The 20,752-nt window shown below is 44.5% G+C and overlaps 1 protein-coding gene across 3 annotated transcripts in view; it reads right to left on the bottom strand.

The window, feature by feature from the left end:
• Window positions 1–426: 426 nt before the first annotated feature.
• Window positions 427–20,752, bottom strand: part of dnase1l1l (deoxyribonuclease I-like 1-like) — a 29,363-nt gene continuing 9,037 nt past the window's right edge. For 2 of the 3 annotated variants that reach the window (XM_046344741.1, XM_046344743.1), the window contains 7 exons: window positions 19,945–20,033; window positions 19,601–19,687; window positions 19,318–19,445; window positions 1,805–1,917; window positions 1,503–1,660; window positions 910–1,006; window positions 427–800 (listed from right to left, as the gene is read on the bottom strand). In XM_046344741.1, the coding sequence (XP_046200697.1) occupies window positions 720–800; window positions 910–1,006; window positions 1,503–1,660; window positions 1,805–1,917; window positions 19,318–19,445; window positions 19,601–19,687; window positions 19,945–20,033 (753 nt within the window). In that variant the 3' untranslated portion in view covers window positions 427–719. The remainder of the gene's footprint in view (window positions 801–909; window positions 1,007–1,502; window positions 1,661–1,804; window positions 1,918–19,317; window positions 19,446–19,600; window positions 19,688–19,944; window positions 20,034–20,752) is intronic. The other variant, XM_046344742.1, reaches the window with a different exon arrangement.

The following is a 20,752-nucleotide window of genomic DNA, read 5'->3' as shown; positions in this document are numbered from 1 at the left end:
AATAAAAGGCCACTCTAAAAATGTGCAGTTTTGTCACACAACACAATGTCAAAGATGTCTCAAGTTTTGAGGAAGTGTGCAATTGCCATGCTGACTGTAGGAATGTCCACCAGAACTGTTAACTGAGAATTGAATGTTCATTTCTCTACCATAAACCAGCCCAAGACCTCCACATCCGGCTTCTTTACATGCGGGATCTTCTGAGACCAGCCACCAGGACAGCTGATGAAACCGAGGAGTATTTCTGTCTGTAATAAAGCCCTTTTGTGGGGAAAAACTCATTCTGATTGGCTGGGCCTGGCTCCCCAACCTATGCCCTTCCAGGCCCACCCACGGCTGCGCCCCTGCACAGTCATGTGAAATCCATAGATACGGGCCTAATGAATTTATTTAGATTGACTGATTTCCTTATGTTAGTCTGAGTTATGGATTAATCCAAAGTAGAATTAATTCTACATCACAATATTTAGATATCCAATATATTACGTTTATTAGTCTCTGTGCAGACAAAGACACAGTTTGTTTATTTTCCTTAATAGTATATACAGTTTGGTACAGTATAAATTCCAACAAAAATCACTCTTAATTTTTTTTCTAAACTCCTAAATAATTTAATTTAAGTACCTAAAATAATTTGAAATAAATAAATACAACTGAAATAATTGGGAGTAAAAACATGATTGCAATGGTTGTTGGTAATGTTGATGGTGCAGTGGGGTCTAAAGTTCATGGCGCAGGAGATAGCGATGGATGGGCTTCAGGTCAACTTCTACTGGGAAGTGGTCGCTGACTTCCAAGGCCTAAATGTAAACAAACACATAATCAAAATCGGTCAATCAAAAAAGAATACAAGGTTAATTTAAACTTATATTATACATATCAACTGATTTAAAATGTCTGAGAAGTTACCTCTTCTTCAGTAAGGCGGAACTCCTCTTTAAAGTTGAAGGGTTTAGCTGAATCTGGAACTATCCCAGAGATCATCTCTCTGCCATGAATAACTATCCTGGAGTATGACGTACAGAGAGAGAGGAGACATATCATGATTACAGCAAGAAGAAGCTTCACCCGCAGATTACATTTACATTTAAGTCATTTAGCAGACGCTCTTATCCAGAGCGACTTACAAATTGGTGCATTCACCTTATGACATCCAGTGGAACAGTCACTTTACAATAGTGCATCTAAATCTTAAAGGGGGGGGGGTGAGAGGGATTACTTATCCTATCCTAGGTATTCCTTAAAGAGGTGGGGTTTCAGGTGTCTCCGGAAGGTGGTGATTGACTCCGCTGTCCTGGCGTCGTGAGGGAGTTTGTTCCACCATTGGGGGGCCAGAGCAGCGAACAGTTTTGACTGGGCTGAGCGGGAGCTGTACTTCCTCAGTGGTAGGGAGGCGAGCAGGCCAGAGGTGGATGAACGCAGTGCCCTTGTTTGGGTGTAGGGCCAAACAAGCAGAACACATCCAAGTCTTCTACAATGATTCTATTGTATGGGTCACTGACCTGTCGTAAGCGCAGTGCGTCTTCTGCCGAACGGTTGTATCCTGTTCATCTCCAATCAGCCAGCGGAACTTGGGGTCGCTTCTCAAACGCACAGCTCTAAAGCCCTTGATGGTGATGTAGCTGCAGGCTGCGTTCAGGTCCCCTAAGATCACCACATTCTAGAGGAAGACAGATGACCAGTATCAAACAAATAAACACAAAATAGTTAGTTATTATCAAGAGAAAGAGGAAGGAATAAAATGCTAGAAATCCAAGGAGCTTCTAGTAATGTTATCAGATATCAATGATTTAAACCAACTAACCTCAGTCTTCCACTTCTTGCAGATCCCATTGAAAACAGTGTAGAGTTCATCGATCTCTTTCATTGCCGTTTTGGGACAGGTGTGTTGGCCCACCAAGACAAAATCCTTCACCACTGCAGAAGGAGAGATTTAAAAGAAATTCCTCTTATATCATTTATAATTTTGGGAGTTTGATAGGAGTATCGTAGCCTTGTCCCAGATCTATTCCTGACAGTGTTGTCGAGTCTGGTCTCGAGACCACATGTTGAGTGTCATGATCTTGTCTCGGTGTCGGATACATTTTGACTCAGTTTTGACTCGGTCTCGGACAGTGAGGACTTATCATTTCCTCCCAAGACCAGCGGAATATTTGTATTTGTATTTATTATGGATCCCCATTACATTACATTGCACAACAGTTTTCGCAACACTTTAAGTGTGTTCCCTCAGGCCACCACTCTACTACTACATATCTACAACACAAAATCCATGTGTACATGTTGTATAGTGCATATGTTATGTGTGTGTCTCTTCACAGTCTGCAGATTTTTTATCTGTTTAAAAAAACAATATCTAATTTTACTGCTAGCACGAGTTATTTGATGTGGAATAGAGTTACATGTAGTCATGTCTCTATGTAGTACTGTGTGCCTCCCATAGTCTGTTCTGGACTTGGAAGAGACCTTTGTTGGCATGTCTTGTGGGGTACGCATGGGTGTCTGAGCTTTGTGCTAGTAGTCTAAACAGACAGCTCGGTGCATTCAACATGTCAATACCTCTAACAAATACAAGTAGTGATGAAGTCAATCCCTCCTCTACTTTGAGCCAGAAGAGATTGACAGGCATGTTATTATTGTTTGCTCTCTGTGTATATTTTAAGGGCCCACTGTGCTGCCATGTTCAGGGCCAATTGTAATTTTCCTAAGTCCCTCTTTGTGGCACCTGACCACACGACTGAACAGTAGTCCAGGTGTGACAAAACAGCGCTTTATTATGGAAAGACCCCAGCTTAGCTACTGTTGCATCAATAGGTTTTGACCATGACAGTTGACCTGAACTGCCTCAATTTCCACATTATTCATTACAATATTTAGGGTTTAGTGAATCATTTGTCCCAAATACAATGCTTTAAGTTTTTGAAATATTGAGGACCAACTTATTTCTTGCCACCCATTCTGAATTTGACTGCAGCTCTTTGTTAAGTGTTGCAGTGATTTAACTTGCTGTGGTAGCTGACGTGTTTAGTGTTGAGTCATCAGCATTAAGAAAATGCTAAAAAAGCATGGATAAAGGTTAAAAAACATACATAGACACACAGACCTTAATTCAGCGCCAGTGGCATGTCATTAGTAAAGACTGAAAAAAAGTCAAAGGGTCCTAAACAGCTGCCCTGGGGTATGCCTGACTCTACTTGGATTATGTTGGCTAGGCTTCCATTAAAGAACACCCTCTGTGTTCTGTTAGACAGGTAACTCTCAATTCACAGTATAGCAGGGGATGTAAAGCCATAACACATCCGATTTTCCCAACAGCAGATTATAATCAATAATGTCAAAAGCTGCACTGAAGTCTAACAAAACAGCTCCCACAATCTTTTTATTATCAATTTCTCTCACATTTCTCTCCTTCCCTATAAGCATGCTGAAAACCTGTTAATTTGTTTACTGCAAAATATCTGGTCAAACACCATTTTCCACAAAAGTTTACTAAGGGTTGGTAACAGGCTGATTGTGTCACACCCTGATCTGTTTCACCTGTCTTGTGCTTGTCTCCACCCACCACCAGGTGTCTCCCACCTTCCTCCATTATCCCCTGTGTACTTATACCTGCATTTTCTGTTGGTTTGTTGCCAGTTCATCTTGTCAAGTCTTACCAGCATGTTTTCCAGTATCTCCAGTTTCTGTTTTCTAGTCGTCCCAGTTCTGCCCTGAGCCTGCAGGCCGTTCTGTCCCATATTGACGCTGCCTTGGATTACTGACCCTTGACCTGCCGTTTGCCTGTCCCCTGTTTTGTAATAAACATCTGAGATTCAAACTGTCTTGCTTCCTGTGTCTGCATCTGGGTCTTATCCTGAGTCGTGTTAGATTGATCGGCTGTTTGAGCCAGTAAAGTGTGCTTTTCTATTCTTGGGTAGTGGAATGACTTTTACTTCCCTCCAGGCCTGAGGGTACACACTTTCTAGTAGGCTTAGATTGAAGAGATGGCTAATAGGAGTGGCAATATCCACTATCATCCTCAGTCATTTTTCATCCAAGTTGTCAGGTCATTGTTGATAGACAATTGTTTCACCCTTACATATGGTCCTTCTGTAGCTCAGTTGGTAGAGCATGGCGCTTGTAACGCCAGGGTAGTGGGTTCGATCCCCGGGACCACCCATACGTAGAATGTATGCACACATGACTGTAAGTCGCTTTGGATAAAAGCGTCTGCTAAATGGCATATATTATTATTATTATTATTACACACTCCACGAATTGCAAAATTATGTTTTTTTTCCCTTCATAATTCGGTGAGTAATGCTTAGATATGAAGGTTCAGAATTTGTGACTGTCATGTCATGTGATGTGATTGTGATGCCATGTCTAAGTTTGCTAATCTTGCCAATTAAAAAAATAATTAAAAGTAGTTGGCAATATCAGTGGGTTTTGTGACAAATGAGCCATCTGATTCAATGGAGCCGAGTTTGCCTTTTTGCCCAAAGTTTCATTTAAGGTGCTCCAAAGCTTTTTACCATCATTCTTTATATCATGTATCTTGTTTTATAGTACAGTTGTATTCTTGTTGTTGTTGGGTTTAGTCACATGATTTTCTCAATTTACAGTACGTTTGCCAAACGACTTATTTGCCATTCCTTTTGCCTCATCCCTCTCAACCATACAATTTTTCAATTCCTCATTAATCCTCAGCGATTTAACCGTTTTTACAGTCATTTTCTTAATGGGTGAATGTTTAGCGTTAGTTCAGCGTCTGGTTGCTCCTCATTATAGATCTTCAAAATAGGAATCACTACAAAACGTATTGTATGTCCTCTTATACATTATGTAAGGCCCAGCCTTTGGAACTTTGGTTTTCCTAGATATGGTTATTGTATTGTGATCACTATATCCGATGGATCTGGATACTGCTTTACAGCACCTTTCTGCAGCATTAGTAAAGATGTGATCAATACGTGTTGATGATTTCATTCCTGTGCTGTTTGTAAATGTCCTGGTAGGTTGACTGATAACCTGAACTAGGTTACAGGCACTGGTTACAGTTTGAAACTTTTTCCTGAGTGGGCAGCTTGATGAAAGCCAGTCAATATTCAGGTCACCCAGAAAATGTACCTCTCTGTTGATGTCACAAATTATCAAGGATTTCTCACAAACTCAGAAAAAAAAGAAACGTCCCTTTTTCAGGACCCTGTCTTTTAAAGATAATTTGTAAAAATCTAAATGACTTCACAGATCTTCATTGTAAAGGGTTTAAACACTGTTTCCCATGCTTGTTCAATGAACCCTAAACAATTAATGAACATGCAGTGCTCAGACTGTCCACAATAGGCTGAGAGAGGCTGGACTGAGGGCTTGTAGGCAGGTCCTCACCAACAATGTTGCCTATGGGCACAAACCCACCGTCGCTGGACCAGACAATGCTCACAAAAAGTGCTCTTCACTGACGAGTCGTCGGATTTGTCTCACCAGGGATGATGGGTCGGATTCGCGTTTATCGTCAAAGGAATAAGGGTTACACCAAGGCCTGTAGTCTGGAGCGGGATCGATTTGGAGGTGGAGGGTCCGTCATGGTCTGGGGCGGTGTGTCACAGCATCATCGGACTGAGCTTGTTGTCATTGCAGGCAATCTCAATGCTGTGCGTTACAGGGAAGACATCCTCCTCCCTCATGTGGTATCCTTCCTGCAGGCTCATCCTGACATGACCCTCCAGCATGACAATGCCACCAGCCATACTGCTCTTTCTGTGCATGATTTCCTGCAAGACAGGAATGTCAGTGTTCTGCCATGGCCAGCGAAGAGCCCAGATCTCAATCCCATTGAGCACGTCTGGGACCTGTTGGATCGGAGGATGAGGGCTATGGCCATTCCCCACAGAAATGTCTGGGAACTTGCAGGTGCCTTGGTAGAAGAGTGGGGTAACATCTCACAGCAAGAACTGGCAAATCTGTTGCAGTTCATGAGGAGGAGATGCACTGCAGTACTTAATGCAGCTGGTGGCCACACCAGATACTGACAGTTACTTTTGATTTTGACCCCCCTTTTGTTCAGGGACACATTATTCCATTTCTGTTAGTCACATGTCTGTGGAACTTGTTCAGTTTATGTCTCAGTTGTTGAATCTTGTTATGTTCATACAAATATTTACACATGTTAAGTTTGCTGAAATAAACGCAGTTGACAGTGAGAGGACGTTTATTTTTTTTGTTGAGTTTATTATCCAGATACTGACTGTTAGCACTTGGTGGTCTATAGCAGCCTCTTACAAATATGGGCTTTAGGTGAGGCAGGTGAACCTGTTACCATATTACTTCAACAGCATTTGACATGAGATCCTCTCTAAACTTGACAGGAGTATGACACTGAACATAAATGGCAACACCTCCACCATTGGCATTCCTGTCTCATCTGAAGATGTTGATATCATGTATTGCTACCACTGTATCATCAAATGTACTGTATTATCTAAGTGAGTTTAAGAGATAGTCAGTATATTAATGTTATATGTTACTAGCAAGTTATTTTTTTATATTTTTTATATATATATTTTTTTTTTAACCTTTATTTAACCAGGCAAGTCAGTTAAGAACACATTCTTATTTTCAATGACGGCCTGGGAACATTGGGTTAACTGCCTGTTCAGGGGCAGAACGACAGATTTGTACCTTGTCAGCTCGGGGGTTTGAACTCGCAACCTTCCGGTTACTAGTCCAATGCTAGATATGTTAATGTATATGTTAATTTGGTGCAGCAGGTAGCCTAGTGGTTAGAGCATTGGGTCAGTAACCGAAAGGCTGATGCATTGAATCCCAAGCTGACAAGGTAAAAAGCTGTCGTGCTACCCCTGAACAAGGCTGTTCCCCAGTAGACTGTCATTGTAAATAAGAATTTGTTCTTAACTGACTCGCCTAGTTAAATAAGTGTGCTATTTTTTAGCACTTTTCTGGGATTCTTGATTGTTTTTAATCGCTTTACAGGAAGACTTATCAGAGGTAGATATGACAGTGTTATTTTTGTTTGAGCTGATAGTGCAGGGTGAGCTGCACACAGTGGACCTCCTAATAGGGCCCACCGCCTCAGTGCTAACAGTATAACTCAGGTTCATAGGCGCAAGATTACTGCATACAATATCTGTAGGATTAACAGAGAGTATTCAGGGGAGTTAAGAGGGGACATAAATTAGGTTGCTTAACATTATTGCCAATGACCCATAGCAGCACTATGACAACTCAGTGACACACTGGTAGGGATCATTACATTTACATTACATTTAAGTCATTTAGCAGACGCTCTTATCCAGAGCGACTTACAAATTGGTGCATTCACCTTATGACATCCAGTAGAACTTTACAATAGTGCATCTAAATCTTAAAGGGGGGGGGGGGGTGAGAAGGATTACTTATCCTATCCTAGGTATTCCTTAAAGAGGTGGGGTTTCAGGTGTCTCCGGAAGGTGGTGGTTGACTCAGCAGGGTTTTGGTTCACTGGTAAGTCATTGTCTCAACGCAGCCTTTGAAATGCGAGGACAGGGTCCAGGAGCCAAGATGACTTGGACGGACTCTGTCATTTCTGTAGACCACATTCTGTTTCCAGAAGGTGTTATTTATAGAGGCCAACAGTAGACTTAGGTGTGTAATGCCAGTAGCTTGATGAATATTTCACAGTAGCGGCTCAGCGATGTTATCGGGCCTGCAATAATTGGCCGCTTTAAAAAATATATATATATCTTTCAGACCTAGAATCAGTTCTTTAAAATCAATTTTCAGCAGTTCCGAGCTAGCCCTCCTAATGTCGTTTGACCCCAACATGGACTACGACAGCGTCAGTCCGCCTGTGTCAGCCCACAGCAGCTGCCGTAGAATGGTAGGAAGCAGCCTTGTAATGACCTGTACTCAAGCTCCAGGATAGTATAGGGTTTCCCCCCCTGGAACTGAGATGTTTCTCACCATAGAGCTGCAGGTGACAGCTGGTGAAGTAGAAGGAGTAAAAAACTCATACAGTAATTATCAGCTTTCATTCAGTCAGCGCATAAAACTGCTTCACCAGGCCAAATATATATGTTTTTTATTTAACTAGGCAAGTCAGTTAAGAACAAATTCTTATTTACAATGAAGGCCTACCCCAGCTAAACCCTCCCCTGACAATGCTGGCCAATTGTGCGCTGGTCTATGGGACTCCCGATCGATCACAGCCGGTTGTAATACAGCCCAGGATCAAACCAAGGTCTGTAGTGACGCCTCTAGCACTGAGATGCAGTGTCTTAGACCTCTGCGCCATTCGGGAGCCCAATATAGACACATTCATGAAACAATATCTTAACGCCTATTGAAACCTGGGCCTCCTACTTTACTCATAACATTACTGTTCTTTACTTTAATTGAAAAATATCCTCAAAACGTTGTCTCTCTTGCTGGTAGCTCAGCGGAGTTGAGTGATTGGAAATACAGCTCATCACTCACACGCACCGCTCCATGTCCTTTACCACGGCTCTGTTAAAAACTGCTCCATATTTAAAAAAAAATCCCGTTACAATTTCGCTCCATTCATTTAAAATCACAATTTAACCAGCACCCATCTATTTTTGTGACTACCTGGATCTACCATTTGGTATTTAAGTATTGAAACTAAACCATGTGGATTTGAATTAAAATGATTTGAATAGACATGAAAAGGTGAATGCAAGAAGCGCACACCATTTCAAATAGGCTACATGTCATTTTAAACAGCATATAAACACACGTTCTGCCAGTCACATTCGGTTAAAGGTCCCCAAAGCGCACACATCTCTGGGTCACTCCTCTTTTCAGTTCGCTGCAGCTAGTGACGGGAACAAGCTGCAACACACACTCAAACTGTACAGTTTTATCTCAACCTCTTCATTCTGTGACTCACTCATGGACACTCTTACTGACAGTTGTGGTTGCTTCGCGTGATGTATTGTTGTCTCTACCTTCTTACTCTTTGTGCTGTTGTCTGTACCATGTTTTGTGCTTCTACTATGTTGTGCTGCTACCGTGTTTTTGTCATGTTGTGTTGCTAACATGCTGCGTTGTCATATGTTGCTGCCATGCAGGTCTCTCTTTGTGTAGTGTTGTGGTGTCTCTCTTATCGTGATGTGTGTTTTGTCCTATATTTGTATTTGATTTTAATATTTTATTCCCAGCCCCGTCCCCGCAGGATGCCAATTACCTTCTGGTAGGCCGTCATTGTAAATACGAATGTGTTCTTACATTTACATTTAAGTCATTTAGCAGACGCTCTTATCCAGAGCGACTTTCTTAACTGGCTTGCCTAGTTAAATAAAGGATACATTAAATAAACACTCTAGATAGGTCAGGAGCCAGAGAGGGAGCCTAAGAAGGAACGGAAATGAATTATTAAGGCTATATTATTTCAATTAGTTCAAGGCTATAGCCTACAAATGAATACATTGTGACGTATTTGCGAGCGCGACATAATTGGCTGGTGGAGACATAAAGCGCGCAGCATTTAAACAACATTTCGTTGTATTAAATAATTATAGTCTATACATTGCGCATATAGGCTGTGACTTACTTAGAATTAAATAGCCTACAAATTAAACCAAAAAATACTTATTATTGCCTTTTGAATTCATCGTATTTTTTTTGAATTCATTTTTTCAAATTCAAAAAGGCACTCGCACATCTGAGCAATCTTTTTTTGCAGGTGCATGGTAACAGTAGAACAAGATGAAGGAAAAAAGAAACCGCACACTGCTCTTGATGGTATCAGGCTCTTTTACGCCCTCTTCCAAATGGTAGCTTTAAATGCAGAGGATGCGCACAGTGCAACAATATGATGAAGTGTGAATATGTCCGCCACCCACATACAGGAAAAAGCTTCCAAATAAATGACATCATTACGTGTTCCACCACCCATGTTATTTACATTATTAAATGTCCACGTGGGCTGTGCTATGTAGGTAAAAACATATTGCTCTCTCAAACAGAGAATCATTGAACATAAAAGTTCAATCAGGAGAAACGACAGGGATTATCCAGTCGCAGTACATTTTAATGACCTGAAGCATGACATTTCTACCTTTAGATTATGTGGCATTGAGCAAGTTAAGATATCAGACAGGGGAGGTGATATTAATAATACTCTGAGTAAAAGAGAATGTTTTGGGATGTTCACCCTCCAGACATTATTTCCTAAAGGACTTAATGCTGAAATGCCTATGTATGTTATGTTGTGAATTTGAACATGAATTTTGCCCCTATTTAAAATGACCCTGATGTTTTTCGTACGATGCACCCAATGATTAATGAAAACTTGCTCGGTAGGTCGACGTCCTCATTGTGGTTTTACAGACATGTTTAATACATCGTATTTACACACTTTATTTGAATATTGATAAAATGCATATTGTTATATTTGGTAGCACTTATTTGTTTTTCCTTCGCCTGCAACCCCATTCGACGCGTGGAACGGATGTGGGTGGGGCTAGGTCTACTTAAGGGTGCTAATTTAAAAATAAACTCACAAAAGCTCTGACTGTGGCCGATACGTAGTAAGCTTATTAAATATCAGTTATACTATCAAGAACAGTGTGCGGTTTCTTTTTTCCTTCATCTTGAATTCTTTAGAAACACGAGTTTGGCCAGTCTGTGACTTCCGGCTCATGCGATGGTGGACGGGGGAGAACAGGTGTTGTGCTGACCCCCCCCCCCTGCCAGAATCCGCCCCTTGGCGTTCTTCATTGCTGCGACTTGCTTGCTAGTTGAGATTTCTGCTATTCATTCCGTTGTCAGTTTAGCCTACATTTCACTGATCTTAGTAGCAGGAAGCATTTGTGTCCGCAGTTTTCGTTTTGGATATTTGTTTCAAGTGTATATGCCGGTTCTAGCTTGTATGGCGCCCTTGCCTGCCAACATTTTACTCCCTCTGTTTAATATAACACCCATACATTCATTATTCATTTCCGATGCCTATCCTGACGCGAAGTTTGTTCTATAGAAAGTATTTGACTCTGTGCCACAGAAAGTATTGGACTCTAGCCACAAAATAGAAGGGGGGAATTCCAGCAGGGGGAGATTTTCGGCACAACACCGGCCAGTAGCGGAGAATTTCCTCTACACACTTGCAGATACACTAGGGATGCGAAACACTCCCCTTGGCCACTCCTGCCAGGCTGGGCAGATCAAATGGAAAGCTCCTTGAACGTGGGAATATGCCAGGCCTATTGTTTCAAAATCAATTATGGCCTATTGTATAGATAATAACGAAAATGAACGAGAAGTTTAAGATATCAGATTTTTAGCTTATAAACACCTCTCTACAATAACACACGTAGTTATCTACCCACCTCATTCCTTTATTCCAGCATGTGCACGTAGTAAAGTACACCAGCATACTTTTGAGAGGTCTTTTCAGATTCCACAATGATTTAGTTGTGGATGTTTCATGTAGCCAGCATGTAACAACTGTCATTTCCCACGGATAGAACAACGGCATCCGGTCTGTAACCTAACAGTTTAGCACCATACCAGCAGGTGGCATCCAAGCCTTAAACATACCAGTGGACACTACATCACCACACTCCTTTCACCTTGATTTAGCACATGTGTTTAAAAAAGAAAATCAATTTCTTTAGCGAACTCTATGACAGTAGCTAAAGCAAGGGGCTATCATCAGCTCACAATTAGACTACAATTGCATGCTGGGGCAGGCATGCCCTGAGCTCCTGAGGTAAGCGCTACTGGAGTGGGCTCCAGTCAAATTGAGCACTCTCTGCTCCTCGCTCTGCTCCAGCTCCACTCAGCACATCTGGCTGGTAAGGAAGAGTGGAGGGGGAATTGTTTGAAAGTTGCTCACTCACTATAAGTTGCTCACCCCCCCACCGGGAGAATTGTAACAGTCTTTATAAATAGACATGTTTGGGCAGTGGCGAACCGTGGCTATTGGACCTTCCAACAACACAGTCCCCACAGTCCAACAACACAGTCCCCACAGTCCAAGAACACAGTCCCCACAGTCCAACAACACAGTCCCCACAGTCCAACAACACAGTCCCCACAGTCCAACAACACAGTCCCCACAGTCCAACAACACAGTCCCCACAGTCCAACAACACAGTCCCCACAGTCCAACAACACAGTCCCCACAGTCCAACAACACAGTCCCTAAATCCAGATTAAATTAAAGAAAGCTACAATATTGTTACACCCTGATCTGTTTTCACCTGTCCTTGTGATTGTCTCCACCCACTCCAGGTGTCGCTGATTTTTCCCCAGTTTATTTATCCCTGTGTTTCCTGTCTCTCTGTGCCAGTTCATCTTGTATGTTTTTCCAAGTCAACCAGCGTTTTTCCTATTCCTCCCGGTTTTAACCCGTGCCTGTTTCTGGACTCTGCACCAGCCTGCCTGACCATTCTGCCTGCCTTGACCACGTGCCTGTCTGCCACTCTGTACCCGCCTGCCTGACCATTCTGCCTTCCTTGACCACGTGCCTGTCTGCCACTCTGTACCCGCCTGCCTGACCATTCTGCCTGCCTTGACCACGAGCCTGTCTGCCACTCTGTACCTGCCTGCCTGACCATTCTTCCTGCCTTGACCACGTGCCTGTCTGCCACTCTGTACCCGCCTGCCTGACCATTCTGCCTGCCTTGACCACGTGTGTCATGCAGGTGAAAGAGGACCCAAAAGCGACTTAACAGAAACAGAGTTTATTCAAGTCCAAATAGGGAATAACAGACATCCTCTAGTCTGTAGAGGGGAATAACAGGAGAAGCGGCCACAGACTGCAGGTCGCTTCGGGTAGGCGCAGGCCGTAGTTGACAGAGACACCTGCTCACACGCAGCATCTGATGAAGGCAAAAAACACGACAGGACAGGGCGAAACACAATCACAGCACGGTGAATACTAAACAAGGAACCGACAGGACAGGAACGGAACACAAAGGAATAAGTAGGGACTCCAATCAGGGGAAAGGATCGGGAACAGGTGTGGGAAGACTAAATGATGATTAGGGGAATAGGAACAGCTGGGAGCAGGAACGGAACGATAGAGAGAAGAGAGAGCGAGAGAGTGAGAGAGGAGGGGGAGAGAGAGGGATAGAAAGAGGAAAGAACCTAATAAGACCAGCAGAGGGAAACGAATAGAATGGGGAGCACAGGGACGAGACATGATAATAAATGACAAACATGACAGTACCCCCCCACTCACCGAGCGCCTCCTGGCGCACTCGAGGAGGAATCCTGGCGGCAACGGAGGAAATCATCGATGAGTGAACGGTCCAGCACGTCCCGAGACGGAACCCAACTCCTCTCCTCAGGACCGTAACCCTCCCAATCCACTAAGTATTGGTGACCCCGTCCCGAGAACGCATGTCCATGATCTTATGTACCTTGTAAATAGGTGCGCTCGACAAGGACGGGAGGGGGAGGGAAGACGAACGGGGTGCGAAGAAAGGGCTTAACACAGGAGACATGGAAGACAGGATGGACGCGACGAAGATGTCGCGGAAGAAGCAGTCGCACAGCGACAGGATTGACGACCTGGGAGACACGGAACGGACCAATGAACCGCGGAGTCAACTTACGAGAAGCTGTCGTAAGAGGAAGGTTGCGAGTGGAAAGCCACACTCTCTGGCCGCAACAATACCTTGGACTCTTAATCCTGCGTTTATTGGCGGCTCTCACCGTCTGTGCCCTGTAACGGCAAAGTGCAGACCTCACCCTCCTCCAGGTGCGCTCACAACGTTGGACAAACGCTTGAGCGGAGGGAACGCTGGACTCGGCAAGCTGGGATGAGAACAGAGGAGGCTGGTAACCCAGACTACTCTGAAACGGAGATAACCCGGTAGCAGACGAAGGAAGCGAATTGTGAGCGTATTCTGCCCAGGGGAGCTGTTCTGCCCAAGACGCAGGGTTTCTGAAAGAAAGGCTGCGTAGTATGCGACCAATCGTCTGATTGGCCCTCTCTGCTTGACCGTTAGACTGGGGATGAAACCCGGAAGAGAGACTGACGGACGCACCAATCAAACGACAGAACTCCCTCCAAAACTGTGACGTGAATTGCGGGCCTCTGTCTGAAACGGCGTCTAACGGGAGGCCATGAATTCTGAATACATTCTCAATAATGATTTGTGCCGTCTCCTTAGCGGAAGGAAGTTTAGCGAGGGGAATGAAATGTGCCGCCTTAGAGAACCTATCGACAACCGTAAGAATCACAGTCTTCCCCGCAGACAACGGCAGACCGGTAATGAAGTCTAAGGCGATGTGAGACCATGGTCGAGAAGGAATGGGGAGCGGTCTGAGACGACCGGCAGGAGGAGAGTTACCCGACTTAGTCTGCGCGCAGTCCGAACAAGCAGCCACGAAACGGCGCGTGTCACGCTCCTGAGTCGGCCACCAAAAGCGCTGGCGAATAGACGCAAGAGTGCCTCGAACACCGGGATGACCAGCTAACTTGGCAGAGTGAGCCCACTGAAGAACAGCCAGACGAGTGGAAACAGGGACGAAAAGGAGGTTACTAGGACAAGCGCGCGGCGACGCAGTGTGCGTGAGTGCTTGCTTAACCTGTCTTTCAATTCCCCAGACTGTTAACCCGACAACACGCCCATAAGGAAGAATCCCTCGGGATCAGTAGAAGCCACAGAAGAACTAAACAGACGGGATAAGGCATCAGGCTTGGTGTTCTTGCTACCCGGACGGTAAGAAATCACAAACTCGAAACGAGCGAAAAACAACGCCCAACGAGCTTGACGGGCATTAAGTCGTTTGGCAGAACGGATGTACTCAAGGTTCTTATGGTCTGTCCAAACGACAAAAGGAACGGTCGCCCCCTCCAACCACTGTCGCCATTCGCCTAGGGCTAAGCGGATGGCGAGCAGTTCACGGTTACCCACATCATAGTTGCGCTCAGATGGCGACAGGCGATGAGAAAAATAAGCGCAAGGATGAACCTTATCGTCAGACTGGAAGCGCTGGGATAGAATGGCTCCCACGCCTACCTCTGAAGCGTCAACCTCGACAATGAATTGTCTAGTGACGTCAGGAGTAACGAGGATAGGAGCGGACGTAAAACGTTCTTTTAGAAGATCAAAAGCTCCCTGGGCGGAACCGGACCACTTAAAACACGTCTTGACAGAAGTAAGAGCTGTGAGAGGGGCAGCAACTTGACCGAAATTACGAATGAAACGCCGATAGAAATTAGCGAAACCTAAAAAGCGCTGCAACTCGACACGTGACCTTGGAACGGGCCAATCACTGACAGCTTGGACCTTAGCGGAATCCATCTGAATGCCTTCAGCGGAAATAACGGAACCGAGAAAAGTAACGGAGGAGACATGAAAAGAGCACTTCTCAGCCTTTACGTAGAGACAATTCTCTAAAAGGCGCTGTAGGACACGTCGAACGTGCTGAACATGAATCTCGAGTGACGGAGAAAAAATCAGGATATCGTCAAGATAGACAAAAACAAAGATGTTCAGCATGTCTCTCAGAACATCATTAACTAATGCCTGAAAAACAGCTGGCGCATTGGCGAGACCGAACGGCAGAACCCGGTACTCAAAATGCCCTAACGGAGTGTTAAACGCCGTTTTCCACTCGTCCCCCTCTCTGATGCGCACGAGATGGTAAGCGTTACGAAGGTCCAACTTAGTAAAGCACCTGGCTCCCTGCAGAATCTCGAAGGCTGATGACATAAGGGGAAGCGGATAACGATTCTTAACCGTTATGTCATTCAGCCCTCGATAATCCACGCAGGGCGCAGAGTACCGTCCTTCTTCTTAACAAAAAGAACCCCGCCCCGGCCGGAGAAGAAGAAGGCACTATGGTACCGGCGTCAAGAGACACAGACAAATAATCCTCGAGAGCCTTACGTTCGGGAGCCGACAGAGAGTATAGTCTACCTCGAGGAGGAGTGGTCCCTGGAAGGAGATCAATACTACAATCATACGACCGGTGAGGAGGAAGGGAGTTGGCTCGGGACCGACTGAAGACCGTGCGCAGATCATGATATTCCTCCGGCACTCCTGTCAAATCGCCAGGTTCCTCCTGAGAAGTAGGGAGAGAAGAAACGGGAGGGATGGCAGACATTAAACACTTCACATGACAAGAAACGTTCCAGGATAGGATAGAATTACTAGACCAATTAATAGAAGGATTATGACATACTAGCCAGGGATGACCCAAAACAACAGGTGTAAACGGTGAACGGAAAATCAAAAAAGAAATAGTCTCACTGTGGTTACCAGATACTGTGAGAGTTAAAGGTAGTGTCTCAAATTTGATACTGGGAAGATGACTACCATCTAAGGCAAACATGGGCGTAGGCTTGTCTAACGGTCTGAAAGGAATGTTATGTTTCCGAACCCATGCTTCGTCCATGAAACAACCCTCAGCCCCAGAGTCAATCAAGGCACTGCATGTAGCACCCGAACCGGTCCAGCGTAGATGGACCGACATAGTAGTACAAGATCTAGATGAAGAGAACTGAGTAGTAGCGCTCACCAGTAGCCCTCCGCTTACTGATGGGCTCTGGCCTCTTACTGGACATGAATTAACAAAATGTCCAGCAACTCCGCAATAGAGACACAGGCGGTTGGTGATCCTCCGTTCCCTCTCCTTAGTCGAGATGCGAATCCCTCCCAGCTGCATGGGCTCAGTCTCAAAGCCAGAGGAGGGAGATGGTTGCGATGCGGAGCAGGGAAACACCGTTGATGCGAGCTCTCTTCCACGAGCCCGGTGACGAAGATCTACCCGTCGTTCTATGCGGATGGCGAGAGCAATCAAAGAGTCCACATCTGAAGGAACCTCCCGGGAGAGAATCTCATCCTTAACCACTGCGTGGAGTCCCTCCAGAAAACGAGCGAGCAGCGCCGGCTCGTTCCACTCACTAGAGGCAGCAAGAGTGCGAAACTCAATAGAATAATCCGTTATGGACCGTTCACCTTGGCATAAGGAAGCCAGGGCCCTAGAAGCCTCCCTACCAAAAACTGAACGGTCAAAAACCCGAATCATCTCCTCTTTAAAGTTCTGGAACTTGTTAGAGCAATCAGCCCTTGCCTCCCAGATAGCTGTGCCCCATTCTCGAGCCCGGCCAGTAAGGAGTGAAATGACGTAAGCAACCCGAGCTCTCTCTAGAGTATGTGTTGGGTTGGAGAGAGAACACAATCTCACACTGCGTGAGAAAGGAGCGGCACTCAGTGGGCTGCCCGGAGTAGCAAGGTGGGTTATTAACCCTAGGTTCTGGAGGCTCGGCAGGCCAGGAAGTAACAGGTGGCACGAGACGTAGACTCTGGAACTGTCCAGAGAGGTCGGAAACCTGAGCGGCCAGGTTCTCCACGGCATGGCGAGCAGCAGACAATTCCTGCTCGTGTCTGCCGAGCATGGCTCCTTGGATCTCGACGGCAGTGTAACGAGCGTCTGAAGTCGCTGGGTCCATTCCTTGGTCGGTTCCTTCTGTCATGCAGGTGAAAGAGGACCCAAAAGCGACTTAACAGAAACAGAGTTTATTCAAGTCCAAACAGGGAATAACAGACATCCTCTAGTCTGTAGAGGGGAATAACAGGAGAAGCGGCCACAGACTGCAGGTCGCTTCGGGTAGGCGCAGGCCGTAGTTGACAGAGACACCTGCTCACACGCAGCATCTGATGAAGGCAAAAAACACGACAGGACAGGGCGAAACACAATCACAGCACGGTGAATACTAAACAAGGAACCGACAGGACAGGAACGGAACACAAAGGAATAAGTAGGGACTCCAATCAGGGGAAAGGATCGGGAACAGGTGTGGGAAGACTAAATGATGATTAGGGGAATAGGAACAGCTGGGAGCAGGAACGGAACGATAGAGAGAAGAGAGAGCGAGAGAGTGAGAGAGGGAGGGGGAGAGAGAGGGATAGAAAGAGGGAAAGAACCTAATAAGACCAGCAGAGGGAAACGAATAGAATGGGGAGCACAGGGACGAGACATGATAATAAATGACAAACATGACAACGTGCCTGTCTGCCACTCTGTACCCGCCTGCCTGACCATTCTGCCTGCCTTGACCACGAGCCTGTCTGCCACTCTGTACCTCCTGGACTCTGATCTGGTTTTGACTTTTTTGCCGGTCCACGACCGTTCTCTTGCCTATTCCTTTTTGGATGAATAAACATTGTAAGACTCCAACCATCCGCCTCCTGTGTCTGCATCTGGGTCTCACCTTGTGTTGTTATACAATATTATATAGAGCCATTATTGCATGGAACTCCCGTCCATCTCATATGGCTTAAATTAACAACAAACCTGGTTTAAAAAACAGATAAAGCAACACCTCATGGCACAAAGCCTCTCCCCTATTTGACCTATATAGTTTGTATGTATGTTTTGATATGTATGTCTTTTTAAACTGATGTAGTTCTGTCCTTAAGCTGTTGTTGTCTATTAACATTCTGTATTATGTCATGTTTCATGTTCTGTGTGGACCCCAGGAAGCTGCGGCTTTTTTTTGCAACAGCTAATGGGGATCCTAATAAAATACCCAAAGCAACAACCACAACCACAACCACATTGTTCACACAACCCTATGGTAGCCTAACACCATCACTATCACCAAAAGCGACAAGGATGTGTGTAACGGGCTCGTGATGCTGTAAAGACAGCGCCCATAATACCAGCGCACTCCATATAGGAGTGCACTTTTTGTAAAACACATCAGACCAATATAATTGTTTTCATTTAACTAGGGAAATCAGTTCAGAACTCAATTATTTTCACCATTCTGTATGTCTGAAGAATCCATATGTTCTGAAATATGAACTTGGAAATCTTGGACTTGTTGAAGTCTTATTATTGTGTCGATTTGGCAAAATTACATTCATGATCTTGAGTTAAACTCACATTTTTCTGTTCAAGGTGTCTAGGTGTTGAATCGGTCTCGCCCCCCTCCGGTCTAGGTTTTGAATCGGTCTCGCCCCCCTCCGGTCTAGGTCTTGAATCAGTCTCGCCCCCCTCCAGTCTAGGTCTTGCATCAGTCTCGCCTCCCTCCGGTCTTGAATCGGTCTCGCCCCCCTCCGGTCTTGAATCGGTCTCGCCCCCTCCAGTTTAGGTCTTGAATCGGTCTCACCCCCCCTCCCCGGTCTAGGTCTTGAATCGGTCTCGCTTTAGGTAGACACGAAAACAACACTGCTGTCTTGACAACCCCATATGGTCACGTGGCTGGCAAGACAGCACAAACAGATGTGAGACCAGGCTAGGACTATCTGTCTAAGGTATCCTAAAATCCTTTAACACATCTCCAAATTGCATGATATGAGATGATATGACATTATAACTTAAGACAGTGATTGATATATTGAAGGTTCTCACAGGTAGTGGGTGAGTGAAAGCGGACAATGAAAGGCTCTCTGGAGAAAACCTCGGTGTCGTTATTCGTCCTCTCTCCTCCCTCTAGCTCAGGATACTGGCAATGCTCTCGGACCTGCAGCACATCTTTCCTAGAGATGATTCAAGCCAATTAATCAATCAACCAACCAACCAATCAAACGAGAGAGAGTATATGAGAAATTAGGAGTGCTGCAGTGTTTTAAAGATTCTCATCTAAAATGTAAAGTTTAATGTAAAAGTCTGTGTAAAAATGTAAATGGCTTACTTGTAAATGTAGACATATTGCTCTTTGTAGGTTTTCTTCCCCAGTCTCTTACTCTCCACGTAGGAGTATGCATGCGATTTGACAAAGCTGATGGTGGAAAGACAAACAGACATCAGGTGACGATTAGAACCCTAACCCTGATAAGACTTCATCTGCACATACTGTACATATCTTATAAAGGATTCATTCTGTAAAGGTGGACCCCGCTGTATATAGCCTGTATTGTTGCCATATTACTTCAGTAAACGACTCACTCTCTCTGTCTCATCCATATCTAAAAACACAACACACATTTTTAAAAAAGGTCCACAAAGCAATTTCAAGACCCCCCCCGTGTTATGTACCTGTTAAGATCCTTCACCAGTGTAGGTATGGCTTCGCCTTTTGCATCTCGAACCTCCTGGATCAAACACAGGTCACAGCGAGCAAGAATCTGGTGAAGGGGAGGGAAACAGCTTTTGGTTATATTGTTGGATATCAAAAATACCATAATAATGAACACAGAATAGTTGTGACCAGAGTTCGTGAGCCGAGATGAGCAGTTTGAAATCACGCTCATCGCTCATGGTGCTTCATGTATTTTCCTACCGCTCCAAGCCTCCACTAAAAACGCTCCATGCGCACAGGAGAAAAAAAAATGCAAATTCACTCCATTCATTAAAATCACAATTTAAGCAACACCCATCTATTTTTGTGACTACCTGGACGTACCAATTTGTATTTAAGTATTGAAACCAAACCATGTGGATTTGAATGAAAAGTATTTGAATAAACATGAAAATGTGAATTTAAGAAGCGAACATAATTTCAAATAGGTTACATGTCATATTAATTAAACAGCATATAAACACTCTATATATGTCAGAAGCCAGACAGGGAGCCTAAGAAGGAACGCAAATTAATTATTTAGGCTATATTATTTTAAGGCTATAGCCTACAAATAAATACATTGTGAAGGATTTGCGATTGCGACATAATAGGCTGGTAGGGACATAAAGCGCGCAGCTTTAAAACAACATTTCGTTGTAATTAAATTATTACAGTCAAGAAATTGCGCATATAGGCTGTGACTTACTTAAATACATATTAAACGAAAAATGAGAATTATTAGTGCCTTTGAATTCGTTTTTATAATTCGTATTTAGAAACACG

The sequence above is a fragment of the Oncorhynchus gorbuscha genome, linkage group LG03 (genome assembly GCF_021184085.1).
Source record: "Oncorhynchus gorbuscha isolate QuinsamMale2020 ecotype Even-year linkage group LG03, OgorEven_v1.0, whole genome shotgun sequence".
In the NCBI taxonomy this organism is placed as follows: Eukaryota; Metazoa; Chordata; class Actinopteri; order Salmoniformes; family Salmonidae; genus Oncorhynchus; species Oncorhynchus gorbuscha.
Note: the sequence above shows the minus strand (reverse complement) of the source record. Positions and strands in the feature narration are given on the sequence as shown.